At 36.4% G+C, this 21,992-nt stretch overlaps 1 protein-coding gene across 7 annotated transcripts in view; it reads right to left on the bottom strand.

Moving 5' to 3' along the window:
* The window catches only part of ATOSA (atos homolog A), an 86,125-nt gene that overhangs the window by 53,360 nt on the left and 10,773 nt on the right, over positions 1-21,992 (bottom strand). The window contains exon 1 of one of the 7 annotated variants that reach the window (XR_009007498.1): positions 7,928-8,061. The exons of 3 other annotated variants lie outside the window; for them this stretch is intronic. Coding sequence is in view for 2 of the 4 variants with exons in the window: in XM_007194899.3 (XP_007194961.1) it covers positions 7,928-7,964 (37 nt within the window). In the remaining 2 variants the exon portion in view is untranslated. Of the gene's footprint in view, positions 1-7,927; positions 8,062-21,992 lie in introns of those variants that run through there. 3 more of the 7 variants (XR_009007497.1, XM_007194899.3, XM_007194898.3) reach the window with 3 other exon arrangements.

The following is a 21,992-nucleotide window of genomic DNA, read 5'->3' as shown; positions in this document are numbered from 1 at the left end:
AAGGAAATATTTGTTTTTAAAATAAAGAAATTGCATTAGGTAATCACCACATCTCTAGCCCAGGGCAAAAACATTTACATTTTAAAAAATAAAAAAGAGAGCGTACTTTCTGAATTCTAATTTCCATATTGGTTATTGGAATTTCTAGATCTCAACAGTCTTTTAAGGGGTAACAGAGAATTCATCATACCAACCTATTGATTGCTCGTGTGATGAGTTGGGGGCAACTTAAGTTCTAGAAAGAAAACTGTATTTTAAGTAATTTAAAGACTGGCTACAAGGTAAGAGTGGAAAAAAGAAGTATCTACATGTCAAAAAATTCAAGTGAAATCCAGCTCTTCTCCAGAAGGCAATGGGAGAATGCCTTCAAGTAGAGGACAGTCTTATGGAGCACATTCAGATAAGTCTAATTCGGGGTGATGCCTGATAGATAATAAAGGTGTTACTAGAATGCTTAGGTGGGAACTCAGTCTTAGATATCAGAAAAAGCTCCCAGAAGGCTTGATATTTAAAATGAAAGAATTAGGGAATTCCTTGGTGTTCCAGTGGTTAGGGCTCGGCGCTTCTATTGCAGGGGGCACGGGTTCGATCCCTGGTGGGAGAACTAAGATCCCCCATGCTGTGTGGCATGGCCAAAAAAAAAGAAAAAGAAAGAAAGAATTAGACCTAGTCAGTGTTACTGAGGTGTTCTTTTGTTTCGCCTCCTTAAGTTCAGGTTGCCAGAACTGTGCTTTTAGCCACGTATCATAGAGGCACAGGCACAAACTTAGAGCTACACAGATTTTATTCATTTCCTTTTTACTTGCACTGACCCTATTTTTTAATTTCTCTGTGCTCTGTGTAAACCATTAACCCTAATTCACCACTGTTTCAGGGCCTGAAAATCCTCAAGTAGAAAATACTGTCCTTTCCACTTTTGTAGGAATATTCCTGATTATATGGGTGTTATCACTCCACACCACATGCAGAAAGAATCATGGGACAAAAAGCTGAGAAAATGCTGCCACAAAAGGAAACAAAGTCCTGGGCTTCCCTGGTGACGCAGTGGTTAGGAATCTGCCTGCCAATGCAGGGGGTCATGGGTTCGAGCCCTGGTCCGGGAAGACCCCACATGCCATGGAGCAACTAAACCTGTGCGCCACAACTACTGAGCCTGTGTGCCACAACTATGAAGCCCATGTGCTTAGAGCCCGTGCTGCACAACCACAGAAGCCACCGCAATGAGAAGCCTGCACACTGCAACGAAGAGTAGCCCCTGCTCGCTGCAACCAGAGAAAAGCCCACACGCAGCAACGAAGACCCAACGCAGCCAAAAATAAAATAAATAAATTTATAAAAAAAAAAAAAGGAAACAAAGTCCTGTCTCTCAAAACCACAAGTTCTAGATTTAGCTATACACTCAAAAGATGACCCTGTGCTATAAAAGCAACAATCCACTATTCTAGTTCTGTTTTGTTTTGTTCCAGCTTTACTAATCCCAGATAACTGGCACATAACTTTCCAAAATTACTCTCTAGCTTAACCTAATTTAGTCTTTCTTACATTTTTATCTCGTGGGAATATGGTTACAACATAGGCTGGTCCCCAAAAATACATTCTGTCCTTTCAACCTCCTTCCCTCTACCACATGCATGACTCCTACTTCTAAGTACTCTTAACATTCATATTTTCCACTGACTGTGTGCTGGTATGTGTGAACCTTAAAACTCCAGCAGAAATAAAAAGTGGATAGAGAGTTGTTTTTAATTAAGAGTTGAAAACTTGCGCATACACACTAAGATCAGTTCTGCTCAGTTCTCTTGAACAAAGATGGAATTAGGTAACATCCGTTGCAGTGGACCTATCATCTCTAGTGCAGAGCAATTTCTGGAAGAGCATCCAGGTGAAAGCCTAAGGCCATAGGAGGTGTCTTCTAGGTCTCCTCTTATCTCAGTCTACAACTCAGAGATGATATGTAGGTGCTGGGGACCTAGATATTACATTCCAGGCCTGGTCCTTTTTTACTAGGTTCTTTATCAGAAGCCCATCCAGAATATAGGAGTCAGCGCAGGAATATGGGGTACTCCCTAGGACAAATCCATTTGCAAGAGTATTAATGTACGGAGTACATGTTAGAACATTTTCCCTCTCCTCAGAAGTTACAAAACAGCATCCCATGTTCACCACTTAACACTTTGCTTGTATACATATCCTGAAGTTCTTATCCAGTTTGTTTTAAACCTCAGTTCTCTAAACTTAATGCTTTTATTCTGTGACTAAAGGCAAATTATGTTTAACAAGATTTCTTAACTTAAGAGAATTTATGAACCTCTGGATATTTTTCACAAAATTATGTATGTATATACACAGATGCATTTTTTTCCTAGCAAGAGGGTTGATATTTTTCAGCAGATTCTCAAAAGGGTTAGTACCCTAAATGAGAAACAATGACATAGAGCAATCTTTTTTTCCTATTTGTGTGGATATTTTTCAGAAAAAAATGATTTAAGGTAAACAAATACACCAATGCAATGCAATCAGGTAAAATCAGGATACTTATTTCTAAAAAGGTTCTCCTACCCTTTTTGTTAGATGTGAAATAGTCTCTGGACCCAGTGCAGAAGCCACTTGGGCTGTACCACTGAATGCACTGACAGTGAAAAAATGGAGTACACTTGCAAGAGACTGTCTTTTCTTTACATTTGCTTGTTCTCTAATCCTCAGTAAGCTAAACTTTATCTTCAGCAAATTGGAAGACTAAATATGTTTATGTGAGCTTCCCTGGTGGCGCAGTGGTTAAGAATCCACCTGCTAATGCAGAGGACACGGGTTCAAGCCCTGGTCCGGGAAGATCCCACATGCCGCGGAGCAACTAAGAGCCTGTGTTGCGCACCTAGAGCCCGTGCTCCGCAACAAGAGAAGCCGCCGCAATGAGAAGCTCGCGCACCGCAACAAAGAGTAGCCCCCGCTCGCTGCAACTAGAGAAAGCCCGCGCACAGCAACGAAGACCCAACAGAGCCAAAAATAAATAAATTTATTAAAATAAAAGTTTATGTAAGAATCACAAAATCTTAGCACTTGATGAAAATATGAAAACCAGGATGGGAACCCAGATTAACCCTCTGTCCCAAAATAACTTAAAATTATCACCACCCAAAGCAATGAAAATACTGTGCTCAGTTGAAAAGAACCTGAAATTTTGTATACTTACTAAAATGACAAAAGAGCATTTTCTGAACATTTTGGCTAAGAAGTTTGAGTTTTAAAATTTTAGCCCTACACCACCATATTTTTATTCTGTAAGCTCTTATATTTCAAAACAGTTACATTCATCATGTATGTGACAATATTTAATTTCTGGCTTCCAGACAGCTGGCTTGTCCCTTGTCATTAATGAGTGGTAAATACAAGGTCACCCTTAGCCGAATCCTAGTTGAGGAATTCAAAAGAAAAGTCAGAAATGAGCTACTGCCCAGTAAACAAATCCCCGGTGGATTTACCAACTCTAGTCAGTCAGCCCAGCACTTGTGGGCACTTGTATGCACACACAGGTGTGCACACACACACACACACACACACACACACGCACACCAAAAATAACACTACATCAAACAAATTTTTTTCTGCCTTCTCTTCATTTATCTTCCCATTTACTCATTATTTCCTTGCCATTATTGACTATTATCTTTCTTCAGAGGTTTAGTCACATACTTCCCTATCAGCCTTGCCCTTTCTTCTGCCCAAATCCCCAAACTTCCACGACTTTCTGGGTCATAAAGTAAATTGAGACATCCGCATAAAAGTATATCTGCATATGTGAAATTTAAAGGAAAAATATAAAAAACTATACTTAAAATTCTCAGAATTTAAAAATGTAGAATAATTTTAAAGAAAAGAGAATGGCTAATATTTAGCAAAAAATATTACGTAAATAACAGGGATTCTAAATAACTGGCGGAGTTCCCCTTTCATACTCTGGATGACAAGAAGCCTACAGCAAAATCTGAGGCCCAACTATGTATGACTCTTAGGGCCGGGCTATTTTTTCTACCCTATCTTGACTACTTCCTGTAATTTATAATTTTAATGTCCCTGTGCTTATCATAAACCTTATAATTCAAATCCTTTGATGTTCAGAAGTCTTTAAATGAGTAAAATTGAGACCAGTGAAGAACAAGGCAACATTTCCAGTTTCTCAAGTAACAGTCATCATACTACCACTTATAACTCAGCCTCATCACAAAGGATTATATAATCAGATTCAAGCAATATGGTAAACAACTATGTTTTTAAAACTTGGGTCTTTGATTTTAGATACAACGGCATCTGAAGATTTAAAAAAAAAAAGATTTACTATGCTCTTGCAAAAGCAATATAGTTTATGCAACAGCACTGTTGCTACATGAAAATGCTTGATAAAATGTTGTTAAGAGGCATCTGGTGGCAGGGTCTGGGGAAGGGGCGGCAGGCGCCATGTCGGGCCACAGAAGTGGCAAGAAGAAGCCCCTGAAGCAGCCCAAGATGCAAGCCAAGGAGATGGATGAGGAAGATAAGGCATTCAAGCAGAAACAGAAGAAGGAGCAAAAGAAACTCGAGGAGCTAAGAAGCGAAGGCCGCGGGGAAAGGCCCCCTGGCCACAGGTGGAATTAAGAAATCTGGTAAAAAGTAAGCTGTTTCTAGACTCCACGTATTGTGTCCAGGCAAGTTAATGAACAACACACACACATACACATGTGCACACAGCAGCAGCAACAACAATCTATGGGGTCGGGGGAGGGGTGGGGGGCAGGGGTAAAAAATGAGAATCCAGATTTGCTACCAGATATTATCAAATATGTCTACTTATCAAAAAAAAAAAAAGTAAGCTGTTCCTTGTGCCTGAGGCAATGATGATCCTTAATTCCATTCCTGTTTAAACATCTGGATTAAACATCTGGATTCCCTGCCATAACATCTGTTGCCACCTATAGCTAGAATGAAGTGTTGTCTTGGAACCTATTGTACATTTAAGAATAAACTTTTGTAAAAAAAAAAAAAAAAAAAATCATTAAAAAAGAAAGTGTTAAGACAAAACTTTCCTGCCTAACTGACTATAATAATCAAATCTTTTTTGGATTCAGAACATGAACAAGTGATGGAATTTCTGTAAGAAGGAGTCAAAGAAACATTGTATGATAGAGCACTTAGAGCATACATGTAGGAATCAAACGTTTGGGATAATACTTGCTGTAGGAATGATTTTTCACAAAAGACCAAAAGAAAAAGAAATTACTCAGATTGTTACCCCTTCCCAGCCTGAAATTTTAAATTACAGAACTTTTTTTTGAAGAACTATAATGAAATACTATTTTCATATTATTGCCTGGTGATTTAAGAATAAACAAAAAAAATTATTTTATTTAAAATAAAATGTTACAGCAATCACACTGCATCTGATAAATATAAGAACTTCTATTTGCTATTGTATCAAGTGGCTAAGAGAAAAAAGTAATCACTATTTTTGAGAACTGAAGTATTTTTCTGTTTTCAAGTAAAAAGAAGTATAGTTAATTTAAAGATTTGACACAGAATAAGACAATTAAAATTCTATTGTCAAATAATAGATAAATTCAAAGAGTTGAAATATGCTAGCAATGTCACTAGCCTTGACCAGAGGAACTTCCAGATGTGTAAGACATGTAAGAACCATCTTTAGGTGCTGAGCCCAGGAATAAAATCTGGGATTCTGCCAAGACTATTCCTCCTGCAACACAAGGCAAAGCTTTTGTGTGACACAACAGTAGATTCAAATTTCTTGCCAATATCATGTACCTTTATTTTTGCAGCATATGAATGAAATCATCCTGCTCTTGGAAAGTCTGTTAATTCTTAAGAAATAAACCAAGGGGAAGGGAGTAGTAAACCAATTCAAGCAACACTTTGGTTTTTGTGGTTGTATAATTAAAAAATAAAATAGTAATTGATGAGAGTGATAGCTAAAAAAAAAATGGAAATAACTAGATTGACTTCCATGTGGTCAGAGCTACATTTGATGAACTTGGGTCTACTCAGCATACCTCTGCCTCCCATCCCTGCCCTTCTCATAGCTCCTCTTCTGCAAATGAGTACTTCATATTGCGAAGGCCACCAAGTCCAAAAAATATAATAGCTTTCCTTATTTTGCCATAATTTTTATACCTCCTATCAAATTCAAGTTTGGGGGTACACGTAACGAACTGAAAGAACTAAGAAATGCCAGTCTTTTAAAGTTTAGCAACATGTAGGTTCACATAAAACACTTTTTTAACGTTTAAGGCCAATTTATTTTGTAAATTTTCATCTACTATTTGAAATCCTTAACTTACTATAAATATATATGTATCTTTAAAAATGATCAGTAATGAGGGCTTCCCGGGTGGCGCAGTGGTTGAGAGTCTGCCTGCCAGGGCGGGCCACGCGGGTTCGATCCTTGGTCCCGGAGGATCTCACATGCCGCGGAGCGGCTGGGCCCGGGCGCCACGGCTGCTGAGCCTGCGCTCTGGAGCCCGCGCTCCGCGGCAGGGGAGGCCACCGCAGTGAGAGGCCCGCGCACCGCAACGAAGACCCGACGCAGCCAAAATAAATAAAAATTAAAAAAAAAAAAAAAATCAGTAATGGGCGCAAAAGCATGAAATGTATTTTGAGTTCTTTTCAAGAAAAGATATATCGCTCCTCTCTTATCAAATAATGCTACCCCTTCTTAATGACAAGCACTTCTTGAAGAGAACAACAATATCAAAACCAATCCTATTCCAAAATATATCATTTGTAGAGATAAAAAATAAAGCTTGAATATTAACTTGGAATTTATATTATATTAATTTTATTCAGACATAAATTACCTAGTGAATTAAAAAGGAGCCACTTACACAACCGGGTGAAACTGGATAAGCAAAAGAAAACTGTTCATAAATGGGTAATATACTAATTAGTATTCTGTTCTGCTTTAATTAATTTAAAAGAATCATTAAATCAACTATGTAAAATATAATTTCACAGTATTTGAAATTATGTAAAACTTTTCTTTATAACTAAGATATTTTAAAACTTGCCTATAATTAGTTGGATAAACTGGCTTTTCCAGATCTCATAAACTGTAACCCATATTCTGTTCAATTATTACAAATATTGAATTAGGTTCAATTTAATAAGACTGTACTATATTTGCAGTATTAACTAAGTCAGATATGGAATTATTATATTTAATTAAGGTTTACTTTAATTTTAAAATATTATCTTACACATTTCTGGTTTGTCTTCAAAATCCTTTATTTTTTCAGTTTTCTATATGGACATTTAATAGAACATGCCACTACCTTTGCAGTTGGATTTTACTACTATCCTTTATCTGAACTGAGAAGTACTAGTCAACAGATCAAATAATTAAGAGGTTATATACAATTTGAGGTAGCATCTTCACAAATCCTTTACAGAAAGACACCATGTCAAAAGTATGTCAAAATTCTCACTAAGCTAAATTCTGACAATCTCTGTCAAATTCAGAAACAATGAATTTCAGTTAAAAATACGTAACTTATATTAAATACATTCTCCTTAACAGCTTTTATTTTAAAAACACCTCCTGCCCCCAAGTACAATTAATACTTCTGTCTAAACCTCATTCTCTTCCCAGTTTTCTCATTTTTATCATATTTTTTCCCCATTAAAGTAAGCATATTGTATTTTGGTTTCTTTTCTCCCTATTCATTGTTCAGATCAGCATTTTAGTAATCTTTTAAGCAATGCTGTTCAAAGAAAACAGGCTATATGAAGCTAAAGAAAATTCCCTAAGTTCAATGTTTTTCAACCTGAGATCATTTTCCTAGACCTATTTATTAAAAATCCATGCAAAGCAAACACTACAACTGTAAACAGCTACAGAAAATTGGAAGCTTAAAAATAAAGCCGTTGAAAACACTTCATTACACACCTTCTCTGTGAAGCCCTTTGTTTCCACTGAAAACCATACTGGAATCCTTGTATAAAATAAGTTGCCTTCTGGCTGTCAATAGCTATACAGTCAGTAACTGAGGGATCCAGATGTCTGCAGTGGTTAAAACAAATGTTCAGCAGTGGGTGCTGATTCCGCTTCCCTCTGTGTAAGGTTTTTCACAAAGGCAGCAGAGTAAGAGCTCACATAGCAACAGCACTCACAGCTGATTGGATGGAGGATATGCTCTGCCGCCCCTGCTCGCTAGGTCCACTACAGCTTCCTGTCTGCTTGGCAGCGCTATCTTGTTGTCTTTGCTCCTCTTACCAACTCAGCCGTGTTTAGGCAACGTGAAAGGAAAGATCAGTAGAACGATAATGACGAAGTATTCTAGCATGAGCCCCTAAAATGTGCGTCTCTGGGTGCTTTTAAAAGGAGAGAAATTCATAGGGCAAACATTTACTTCAGTCAGTGTTTCACATAAAACTGAGGACAAAGAGGGGTGGTGGAGGGAATCAATTTATTACTTCGCATTTCAAGTAAATCAGGCTCTACCAAGTGAAACCCTCTGAAAACAAAGAATACAAAAATTTTCGACAATTAGGATAAAGCATCAACCTCCATCTACCTAGAACTATGAATTACTTTACAACAAAGTTCACAAATTCCAAGAAAAGCACGCAGGACCAGTTAGATAGTTAAAATGAGACAGGGCCTAAAAATAGTCCTCCCTCAAATTTATGCAGTGCCTTTTAAGAGGGCATGAAAAATTGAGGTTAACAGATTGCTTAGAAAAAGATTTTAAAAGGAAAAAATAATTGCTTAGTAAACTCTTGACAACAAGAAAAGATTTAACTAGGTATCTGCATTAATAATATCTCTTCTTACATAAACGACAATGACATAAAATATAAAACAATGACACTGAGCCTGGATTAATTTATTTTCTCTATCATAAAAGTATCTGGAGACAGGAAGGCATAGGAATTTTTTTACCCCTAGGTTTCAAGTACTGGGCTTCAATGTACCAATCTACACTATCTCTACAAGCTTTAAGAACAAAAACAAAAATCCATCCCCAATTTAAGAAGATGTTTGGGGGAGTCAATGCAAGTGTAGTAGGAGATAAACAGATATGAAGAATCAGAAAAATTCCTCATTTAGTAAATATTTCCCTTGAACTTCACACAAGCTAGGATAGTGTTTTTCAAACTTTTAAAGCAATAGAACCCCTTTAATTTGCATTCTTCTAATAAAATGCATTATTAGCGGTGGCATTCGGATTTCTATACAGGAGGGGTTTGTGGGAGTAGGCAGAGGCAACAGCAGAAGCATACTGTTTATTACTCAGATCTTTGTTTATGTGGAGTGTCTTGGGGGTAGGGCAGAGAGGCTGATGGAAATGTTGGCACTATTAAAGCACCCCATGAGCACCATGAGGCTATTTTTAAATGAGAGGCTACAAACAACACTGCAGTTTCATATCAGCCCCAGAATCTACAGAATTCCTACCCTTGAAAAAGCTTTTAGGATCTCTGGAGCTCTACAGTATACAAACAAGAGATATAACCCGTAAGAGTTAAATCTTATTATTACCTTAGTGTAAGGAAAGAACCTGATCCTTGGCTCCACAATTAGCCAGAGGGAGAGCTGCTAAGCCCTCTGAGAAATAACAAGAGAGAAGATGTGTTTAGGAGCACAATAACCTCGGAGCTAAGTGACTCGGAGAAAGAATGGCATAGTAGAGAGAACAAGGACGCTGGAGTCAGGCTGACCAACCTGGGTTCAAAATATGAATCTGCCATTTACAAACAGTAAGACACTATACAAATTACTAAACTACTCTGAGCTTCAGTTTTTTTATCTATAAAATGGAGTTAACTCACAGGACGATTGTGAAGGCTAAAAGGTGCTCTTGGCCAGCCAGACTGCTTTTTTGGTTACTAAGTTTCTTCAAAACTTAGGGTCTTTGCAAATACTATTCTTCTTTTGCTAGAACTGGTCTCCCACAACCCCTTCCATTGATAAGTCTCCATTAAATTTCTCTTCCCCGGGGCAGCTTTCTGTGAGCCAAGACTAGTCTCAGGCTCCCTGTACTTTTTTCTTAGTACTTAGCTCACAGAATGTTAAATAATTATTTGCAAAAAGACTGGTTGGACATTCTCCTCCACGACATTGTAAGTGCTTTAAAGGGAGGTGCTACATCTGTCTACATTATTGCTTACCTAACACCATGCCTGATTTATATTCCACATACTATTTTATTTGATTTCATAACCTTGGGAGGTAAATACAAGTATCATTATCTGCATTGTTCAAATAAGAAAATCAGCTCTAAATGTTTATTTACTCAAGTCATACAACTAGAAGTCAAAGGAAATAAATTTTTTTAAATTTTTGGATGAATAACTTTATAATTCAAAATTAACTTCTTCCTATATCTTTGAAAAAAAGAATATATAATCTCTAAACTGTTTTAGAATACTTCCTTTCAGTTAGAATTCTTAAACTTTTTAATCAAAGGCTAATGTTAGCCTGTTTCTATAATCTAAAACTACTGATTAACATATACAAAGAGAACTTATTGAAAACATTAACTTTAATCAGAAATATGTAATTATAAGTGAATAAAATGAACTCCAAGAGATATGCCATCTTAAAAAGTAAAATCCAACCAAGAGATTTATTTAGTGAAATGCTTCCTCTGCTACCAGTTTTCTAAATGGTAAATAAATTTCAAAATGGCACTTTATGTAACTCTGAAGAATGCTTGCTTTTTTTCCTGGTTCATCTTGGTACACAAAGCTATAAATAATCTCAACAGTCTACAAGTTAGGAATCTGAATAGGACTTCCCTGGAGGCGCAGTGGTTAAGAATCTGCCTGCCAAGGCAGAGGACAGGGGTTTGAGCCCTGGTCCGGGAGGATCCCACATGCTGCGGAGCAACGAAGCCTGTGTGCCACAACTACGGAGCCTGCACTCTAGAGCCTGCGAGCCACAACTGCTGAGCCCACGTTGCACAACTGCTGAGGCCTGCGCGCCTAGATCCTGTGCTCCACAACAAGAGAAGCCACCGCGATGAAGAGTAGCCCCCGCTTGCCATAACTAGAAAAAGCCTGTACGCAGCAACAAAGACCCAGCACAGCCAAAAAAAAAAAGAATCTGAATAATATAAAACGCTATACTAAGTGCTAGTCTCAGGTTCTCAATTCTCAACACTCAACCATGAAAAACTCCCTTTTTGCCCAGCGTGGTCATAATTGTACTCTCCATAGACCAGCTCAAGAAATATAAATTATTTATATTATACTAATGTAAGGAATTAAATAGGAAAGCAGATCTTCCATAAGAGTTTTTTAAGGTACATATTCCAAATATAAAATGGAAAAATTTGAATTATCAACTGTTTCAGATCATTTGTGTCCTCTGTTAGCAGAAATAATTGGGAACTATCTACTTTTAAGATACCTTAGAGATAACCATGCTAGCTTGGACAGTTTTTAAACAAAAAGATATAGTGCTAGAAGAAAAAAAGAACCCTTCAAAGGTAATGATTACATAGCTGCTATATATGTAGGCCCATGGGCCAGGCATGGTGCTAATTTCTTTACATGCTCATCTCCTCTGACTCTGTGGTAGTTAAGTATCCTCGCAGATGAGGAAACCAGCTTGTAACCTGCCCAAGTAAGCAGAACTAAGTGGGCAAAGCCAGGAAGTAGGTCTTCCTAAATCTAATATGTGTGCTCCTAACAATTCCTTTCATAATTACATTTCTATAAGATAAATATGGCATCACATAAGAATAAAGTTTAAATACAGAAATCTCAAGTTAACATTTTCCACTTATTACTCATTCAATAACCACCACTACAGCCCCATTACACCTCAGAACTGTCATTGATACACTACTTATAAAACAGAAAAACAGGATTTGACTGCTAAACAGGGAGCCAGGCTGTAGCTATAGTGAAGGCACAATAAAAGATTCAATCTGAAAAACTTCACTACTTCATGATCACAGAACACATACCTGATTCAGAGAAAGTATAAAGGGAGTATTATAGAAATGAACATTGAACCAGGAACCACAGATCTGGGTTCTAGTCTAAACTCTACCACTAATGAGCTTTGTGATCTTAAGCACTTCTCTGAAATCGCTCACGTCTAAGTCAGGAAATCTTTTTTTTTTTTTTCCTTCTCTTTTCTTTTTTTTCTGCCTGCAATATTGGTTTGTTGTCAGGATCAAATAGGACAAGAAACAATTATTTTGAAAACAGCAAAATGCTACACAAATAGGATATTGTCATCCCTGGTGGTCAGTCTTCTAGGGGTCGGCACAGTAAACATGTTTGCACAAAATCCAGTGTAATTACTGAAAAGATCCCTTAAAGCAGCAAGACATAATGGAGAAGAGCCAGACAGTCTAGGGTTCAAGTTCTTTCCACTTAACAAGCTGTGCTATCAAATTATTTAACCTCCCTCAGTCTATTTCTTCATCTGTAAAGTGGGAGTAATAATTTCTCTAAGAGTTATGATCCATCTAGTCCAATACTTGCTCTCAAGCAATTTAAGTTTCCTCTTTGCTTTTGCAAACATCAGCTCTATAATATGTTACTAAAGAGCAAATGTACATGCATACACACGTACACATACCAACAAATAAAGGGCAATACATCAGTAGTATTCCATATTAATAACAGTGGGGACAAAATTTAAATCTTGACTACCAAAAAAAGATTTTTATGACACTGATATTTTTTAAGTTTGTTAAATGATGTCACTTTGACAACACATTTCACAGCTCACTAACTTGTTTGCAAGAAAGACTAAACAAAACTAAATTTTACAGTTTTGGGAATTAGGGAAATTTCTGGTTTTTCTAATTAAATCAGAGTTTTTATTCAAAAATTATGCTGTCAGGTCACTACTGGGATAAATTAAGCCATAAAAAGCTATATTAATTTCCACTCACAGGGAGATTTCTAGTGATCATTATTGCTGAAATGATTATCCAGTGATGTGTACTTATTATGACGTGGTACCAATAAGCCAAGTGGCCAAACAACAATCCAAACATACTGTGTTTTTAAGAGCTAAAACACTTCTTAAATTTAAAATATTAAAATGTACCTGAGAGACTTAATTGGGATTCTCATCTTTCAAAAGATTTGGGGTTATGATGACCTACATTAGTTCCAGGAGCGGAGCCTTGTTTACAAAATCTAAGATCTTGGAGAGAAGAAAATGTTCTAGCCTGCTTTTTGGCATCACTCATACTACATTGTTTAAAATGAGCTAGAACAGGGATTATTTATAATCTAAGCTACTGGACAAACACTCTAATAATATCTTATCCACACACTAGTCAGATATAATAAGTATCAAGATCAGGTATAAGAATCCATTTTTAATATCCTATAGTACTTGGTCTTAATAAAAATATCATTATTTATTTTCTTTTTTAAAAAGTTAATTAATTAATTAATTTTTGGCTGCATTGGGTCTTCATTGCCGCACATGGGCTTTCTCTAGTTGTGGCGAGCAGGGGCTACTCTTCTTTGTGGTGTGCAGGCTTCTCATTGCAGTGGCTTCTCTCCTGTTGCGGAGCACGGGCTCTAGGTGTGTGGGCTTCAGTAGTTGGGGCACACGGGTTCAGTAGTTGTGGCTCTTGGGCTCTAGAGCGCAGGTTCAGTAGTTGTGGCGCACGGGCTTCATTGCTCCACGGCATGTGGGATCTTCCCGGGCCAGGGCTTGAACCTGTGTCCCCTGCATTGGCAGGCAGATTCTTAACCACTGCGCCACCAGAGAAGTCCCCTATCATCATTATTAAGTAAAATATGTGCCAGGATGCACATGGGTTCCCCTTTACCTATACCCATATTTCTTTAAAGATATGATCTGGGATGTTGTTAATCTTCTGCTATTATAAAGAATGGTACGTTTGATTCAGTCTTAAAAATCTAGAACCAATCGAGGATTTTTTATTCTGATAAAATGATATTTTAGTAAAAGTATTTCCATGGAGATAATGTATCTTACATTTACTTGTCCCTTAGATGATCACAACTTTGTGAAATAAGAATGAAAAAACAGAATCACCTAACCCAGGTTTAATTCCAAGTCCTGGGTTTTTTTTGTTTTTGTTTTTTCCCCCACAACTAGCCATCACTGGTAATGTCATTCATTACCTCTACTAATTATGCCAATAGTCATACAAATGACAGATTCTGCATTTTAAATTTTGGAGAATGTTAACAAAAATCTAGTAAAGTAAATTAGTTATGTGGAATTAAGACAACCTCATGTAGCTTTAAGACTCAATTGCTAAGCCCTCAAAGTTTTAATAATTTACTTGCATTTTTAAAAATTTTGCTAATTTCAGACTATTTCATATAGTCTTGTTTCCACATGATGTAACTGAACTCTTCTGGCTACCTGTATCACTGCAAACTCTAATGTATCTAAAACTGAATTAATTTTCCTCTGATTAGGATTCACCATTATTATCACTCCCAATTTCCTAAGCTAACAAACTTTGGAGAGAATAAAAATAGCCATTGATTATGTGTTTATTAAGTGCCTGATACAACCACTTTACTCAGGTTATGTCATTACAACAAACCTATAAAGTGAATACTATTATTATCTCAATTTTAACCAATGAGGAAACTGAAGCTCAGAGAAGTTAGGTAATTTGATCCAACTTACAAAGAGCAGGTGACAAAACCAGAATTTTAACCCAGGTCTTTCTAGTTCTTTTAAATGCTAAAACAATCTGCAGGACTAAATGTGAAATCAATTTAAGGGGCTGGGACTATCATTTTCTTTTTAAATGAAACAGGAAAAAGGAAAGATGAGCCACCATTGCATGAGGAAGATTGAGTAATGAGTTTTGCTTAGGAGGAGGGAATGTTGTTATAGGGCAGCAACTTCAGCTGTCTTTGTGGGCAGTCAAAAAAATGTTTAACCTACTGCTCCGTTTGATACTGCCTCTCAGTTACCACCACCCCCTTAATTTTCCCAAATAGGTGTTTGGTTCTACCTTATCACATTCAACCAACATGGACTTTGGAAGCCTATATTAAAGGCTGACATTAAATTTTACCTAGTTTGAGAAAGAAGTAGCTGCTAGAGATTTACCACCAGAATGTATGAATTCTGTAACTACTAAATACACTTTTTTGTGTAGAGGGAGAGTTTTCTTTTTCTTCACACAAATGCTACAGTCAACCTGTCAAAGCTTTCCATTTTCAATACAATTTCAGTTTACACAATTATTTTACCCAGCAAGCCAGTGCAAAGTACTTATACTTTGCATACCTTAATAGTTTCTAACCTTTTAGACCAGGAAGGTTTTAGTTGCATCGCCTAGAGGGGAAAATCAACAAGGCCTCATGAACTAAGCACCTCAATTGAAACCTGCACTTACTGAGAATAAATTTCCATTCCTTATTCTCAAAAACGAAATAAAACAGAACAACCAATACATACATACATACTCTATATTCAAACCAAAAATATTTGAGACAACCACAAATAGAAAAGGGTAGTGGAACGTCAAAGTTCTACAAGTCTGTGCAGGCCATCTGATACTCTCTTCCTCTGGGCCAGTTCCCCTACTCCCCACCTGCGCCTCTTCCAAAACAGCACAGGGTAACCTCCAGGCCTGATTTGTCTGTTGACTCAGGGAAAAAAAGTCAGGAAAGACTACATTTGACTACAGGTTCCATAGGGCAAAGATCATGTTAGTTCTTGCTCATGATTGTATTTCCACCACATATGTGCCAGGCACATAGCAGGTGCTCAATGAATATTTGTTTCAGGAGAAGAGAGGGAAAGGAATCTAACTGTCCAAAGTTTTATCATATTTAACAGTAAATTCTAAAAATGATAAGTCATTTTATCCCTATACTATGTAATCACTAATTTAAAGTTTATTACAGAAGGCACTGTTCATAAGAATTCAGATGACTTTGAATAAAAGTTTTTTTTGCTAAAATATGTGCATTTTGGTAGAAACATTTTAGAAATCAAGAATTTCTGAAACAAAGTCCAGGTGTTTTGTACCAAATCAAAGCAAACATTCCGTGTTGTCAATCCCTTGATTTAGTATAAGAGTCCACATAAATTATAAAATATTAGATGCAATATCCTACAGAACACAGCTGGGGCAAATTGTCTGCCTTGAGTTATATTTAAGCTAGCTAAATACAGAATAAAATACAAGTTAATGGAAGACAAGATTTGAGTGCACTAGCAGGACAACAGAATGGCTAATAACTAGGGTGAACATAAAATTCTTTGTCCAAAACAATGACACATTTAGAGTGAAAGGAGACAACTGTGAAATAGGATTGAACACAAGCGCAACAGGCATAAAACCAGGACCATCCCAGGTAGCATTTAATCCATCCCATCCCTCAAGAAAATGTGAATTTCATGGTTAAAATAGATATATAAAATGGTTAAAAAAAAAAGATATATAAAATGGTTAACTTAATTTTTTAATGTAAATGTTTTATTCCATGAAACTCACTGATCTGAGTCAAAATATAAAATTTATGATATTTTATGATATCTGAAATACTTTACAACTGTGCATCAGGTTTTTCAAATGTCCTTAAAAAAAAAAAAGTTACCATATGCAACTCACTACGTCCTAGCTTTCTTGTCCGAAGGGAAGGGAAAGATCAGGTCTTCACCCACAAAGCACTGACAGTGATTAAGCACACAATAGGCACTTAAATGTTTTCTCAAACATCTAATAAATGCCAGTTCTGAGCCAAGCACCATAACAGGTGTGAGGGAAGAAGTCAGATGCTGTGCTGCCCTTGGAGAACAAATACTCTAGTGAAGGAAGCCCAAATTGTGGTATGTGTCCTAGTCTTCTTTCATTTCCTAAAGTATGCCAGGCTCTTTCTAAATTCAGGACCTTTGAACATACTACTCCCTTGGCCTGCAGTGTTCTTCTCCTCACTCATTACACAGCTAGCTCCTTGTTCTTACCTCACTTTTTCAGAGAGGCCTTAGCTAATCATCCCAACCAAAGGGGTCTTCTCCCTGCCCTAAGCTGTCACCCTCTTAACCTTTGTATATTTCCTTCAGAGCACTTAGAACATGTACTTACCTTACTTGTTGAAGAAATGTTAATGTATTAACAATAATAGGTAACATTTATTGAATATTTCTTCAGAATCAAATACTATTCTAAGCACTTTACATGGATTACTTCATTTAACTACTATGACAGTCCTTTATTTAGGTACTATTACTAGCCCTGCTTTTCACATGACAGAACTAAAGATGGATTTCCTCTATAATTCTTAATAATAAGCTTACACTATTTCTTTTTTTTTTTTTTTTTTTTTTTAAACACAGCAGGCGATTTAATTTAAAGAAGCACATTGAACAAGCCACCTAGAGCTTTCTAGGCACAAGTTAAGGGAATACATTTTAAAAAACAGGCAAGGACAGAAAGTATCAAAATATATTTTAAACCCTTACTAAGGAGCTTATTGTTATCAGCACTGAAACCAAGGTCTTTCCTCTTCTCCTTTGCCAGGTTGCAAGTCCTAGTCATAAAATGTAATTTTAATACAGATATCATCTAGTAAACAATCCCCCAAACCTTTAGAAAGCTCTCTCGCTCTCTCTCTCACACACACACAATGTATCTTTCAGCTTACACTATTTCTTGACTTTTAAATTTTAGGCGTTATGTCTAATTTCTTTATATTCCTTTCTCTTTTTAGCAACCCAGTTTCAAGGATTAAATATTTATTTCACTTTGAGTCTATGTATTACCATTTGACTTTCTTTTAAAAGTATGTATATATTACTTGAGAAGAATGTTAAGATATAATCACCTAGCCTTTGTTCCTTTCAAGTTCCTTGAGTAAGGCTGGATGATCATGATGTCATTTCTGATGCCAGGACCTAGAGGCAACTGTGCTCTTGCTAGAGGTAATATAGTACAGAAAAATACTCAACTGGCTAGCAGGTAATTTAAGTTTTACTTTTGTAGTTAGACAGGTTACTTCTTTTTTGGGGGGTCTTACGTTTTCTCAACTGTAAAAATGAAAGAGACTCACACTCTCTAAGGACCTTTCCAAATCTGATGTCTAGCAATAGCATAACTTTGAGAGTAATTTCAGAATAACAAAAGCATTTTCATGTCCTGAGCTCTTCATAATGGAATTTAATCTGTACCACGATGTAACCTGATGATTTTTTTTTTCATTGTTAGTCATTCAGAGTCCCCTGGCAGATACCTGAACTCTGCAACATAAGCTACAAGAAACAGCACAGGCCAGGGTTGTTATATGCTGGACTACAGAAACATGTCTCCAGGACTAGCATTCAACCAACAGAATAATTACCAGGATTTGAGGATACTTCCTCAAAGGCATAGGTATGTTCCTTATTCCAACTTCTGAAGAGCAAGTATACCAACTTAAGAAGAACACACATGCCCAGAGAAACAATTTTTAAGAAAGGAGTTATGAATGATGGAAAATAAGATTTCCTGCTGTGCTCTTTCTACCACAATACACTGCTGAATAAACCCCTCTTATGACCAAAATTTTTTTCTTGAAGCTTTGGTGTGAAAAGTGTTTATTTGGTTGGGTAGTGGAGAAGATATATGTTCATTCTCTCCTTAACACAGCTAGATAAGCTTATCAGTGTTGTGGGGAATCTCCTTACTCTTAATGCTCACATGCAGTTGGGAGGTACAAGCGCTTCTAATCCTACAGAGTTCATTAAGTTTCTGCCAGCAATTGTCTGGAATGAGAGAAGGAATCTCCAACTTCATCCTGTTCTTCTCCCCTTTATTTGTTCTAACACACAGCTACTTTAAAATAAACTGTGCAGTTTACTACTCTGACCAAAGAATATCATAAAACAATAGCCATGGTATTATCAGTATTGTGTGCCATCTTAATAGTCCCAAGAATTTTCATAAAAGGCAATACATACGAATCCCTCATATATTACAACGAATGGTGGTGAAGGGAAAACATGTAGAGAAGAAAACAGCCAACAGTAGAGAGGAGTGTCAGGTAATTTTTATAATACCAGGTGATAATGTAATTTTGAGGGCTAAAAAACTGAATTCAAGACTGTCAGACATTCAATAATATCTCTGTTCTGGTTTACAATGAAATTATATAAATGTACTGCCAAATTATTCTTCCAAAAAGTTCTCTTAATCATACGAAACAGTAATTAATGGTGCCCCACTATCGAATGAATGAAGCTCAAAGTCCTTAGCTTGACATTCAAAACCCGAATCCCCTCATTCCTAAGTAACCCTTCCAATTCACATTAGTCTACCTGCTAGCCCTCAAACATCTTTATTGCTCATGTCCTCTCTTCCAATCTTCCCCCTCTTAATCTCTGTAAAATTTCCATCTATCCAAATCATACTGTCTTTTAAGGCTCAATACAGCTGCTGTCTCTGCCAAAAGACAGGCTTTGCCCTGAAATTAATCATACCAGCTGAAATTAACCATTCCCTACGAACTCTGATAGTAGACATTACTTTTACCATTTACTGTATTCAGTTATGAGTATCTTGTATTATGTTTGTTTGTGTGTTTGTTTGTAGTTATCTCATTTGATCCTTCCAATAACCTTGAGAAGTGGGAATAAATATTCCCATTTAGAAACAAAAATGGACACTGTAGAATTAATTCTTACAGTTATAAAACTAACAAATCACAGAAAAATAATGCAAAAAGTTTTCCAGTAATAAGTTTTATGCTGCACCACAAAGATATTAAAATGCATGCAAGCATTCATTCAATGACAAATATTTATTGAGCAGCTACTAAATGCCAGGCACCAGTTCATGCATGGGGGAACACAGCAGTGGACAAACGCCACTAAGTCCCTGCCCTCATGAAGTTTACGCTCCTATTGGGAGAAAAACAAAAAAAAGCAAATAAATAAACATAGAACAGCAGGTCAAGTAGTGGTAAGGACTATGAAGAGTAATGCAGAGTTAACGGACAATAAAAGAACTGTACTCTTTTGATAGGATGATCTAGGAAGGCTTCTTTGAGGAGGTGACAACTGAGCAGAAAGTCAAATGAAGTAAAAGACAGTCATGAGACTTATATTCCAAAAGGGAACAGCAAATGAATGCCAAGTCGCCATGGTGCCAATGTGCTTGTGGTGACTGAAGAACAGCAAGATCGATGTGCCTAGAGTACAGGGAACCTTAGAAGAGTACCAAAAAATGAGGCCAGATGGGTAGCATGAAGCTTCAGGATTAAAAATGGAATTCTTCCCAATGCAAAAAAAATTTTAAATATAATTATTTTTCAATTGAAAAAGTCTTAGAATTTCACCAATACTCATTTTCCTCTTAGATCTACTTAGTCCAGGTAATTTTTTTTAAAAAGCTAAATAAAATAAGGAAAAATCTGCTAAAATCCTAATTAACTGTCCTATTTACATGACCTAATTTTTTTTTCCAGAAGCCAATCATTTTATTTACTTGTACCTTTACATATTCTTATGGTGTACTCCAAAAGCTTTCTAAATGTTGTTCAAACATCAGGGTCTAACTCCTTTTCTGTAACAGAAAGCAACTTACTTCCTTAAAAGGCAGTATGACTATAGACAATATCAGGACAACTAGAGAAATATGAATATAAACAGTATATTAGATATTAGCATTGTGCTAATAGATTTCTTGGGTGGGATAACTGTATGGCAGGTATGTAGGAGAATGTTTTTATTTTTAGGAGACACACAGTGGTATGATGGTAAATGTTTAACAACTAGTTCTGCAAAGAAAAAAAAACAAAGCCCTGGTTTGTAGCACTGCCAATTTCCATGGTGTAAATGCTGGTACCATTGTTGATTTCAAGCAACCAACTTGATGCAGAGCTGGGAAGAAATGTACACAATCAGCTTTCACATGCTGTTACCAGCCAGTTCCATACTGAAGTACACAGGGTTGAAGTGTCATGACGTCTGCCACTTACTCTCAATTTATAGAAACAAAAAACAAAACAAAACAAAAAAGCTCCTATGTCTGTCTGTCTAACCACTTCCCTATCTACTGACCTCCCACTCAAGAGAGATAAAACAAAAGTGGTAAGATGTTCACAATCCATGAAAAGTATTTGGATGTTAACTGTATGATTCCAACTTTTCTTGTGGGTTTGAAATAGAGCAAGCAATGTACGGAAGTTTAAAGAAATCCTATGGCCAACTCTTTTGTATGCCAAAAAATTTGTTTGTATATCAAAAATTATTTTGTATGTCAAAAAAATTTTGGGAAGTATACCAAATATGATATAGAGCTTTAACTTAAAGTTATTTTTAAGATCAAAACCTTGGAATTCCCTAGCAGTCCAGTGGTTAGGATTCCACATTTTCACTGCCGAGGGCTCAGGTTCAATCCCGGGAGCTAAGATCCCGCAAGCCGCACAGCGCAGCCAAAAAAAAAAAAAAAGATCAAAACGTTTTTAAAAAAAGCAATTTGCCAATACTGAATGCTAAATTTATACGTTCTCCTACTATTATGAATTTAAGTAGAAGTGACCCACTGGATAATGCAACAAACCATGATATGTCTTCACAAAAGAAAATGGCTGATTTGGTTAAAAAATGTAAAAGAATTCTCTAGATGTCAGGGTAACGTTTTATCAATATAAATGGCCCGATTTTAGCTATTGTTATCAAATTTTAATTCCATTCAGAATATATAAGTTTAATAAGTGGGAAAATAAAAAATGGGAACTTCATATTAATTTAAAATGTTAATGCCTAACTATAAACTAGTTGTGCTCTCAAAAAGGATAAGTTTTAAAGTCCAAATAATAGTCATACTTTGAATAAATATTATTTATAAATAATAAATAAATAACAATTATAAATAGTTAAGTTATGACTAGATTCCCAGGCTAGCCTACCAAAGGTTTCTTAACCTATAATATTAGCCCATTTCTTACAGCATCATGGAACAAGTGTAAATTCTGGGTCACAGAAGCAGAAGGGCCATGCTCCAAGCACTGAAATCAATCCTAGCTTATATTCTAAAATAAAGAAA

This window comes from Balaenoptera acutorostrata, chromosome 3 (genome assembly GCF_949987535.1).
Source record: "Balaenoptera acutorostrata chromosome 3, mBalAcu1.1, whole genome shotgun sequence".
NCBI classification, from domain to species: Eukaryota; Metazoa; Chordata; class Mammalia; order Artiodactyla; family Balaenopteridae; genus Balaenoptera; species Balaenoptera acutorostrata.
The sequence above is the reverse complement of the archived record's forward strand: the minus strand, read 5'-3'. Positions and strand labels throughout refer to the sequence as shown.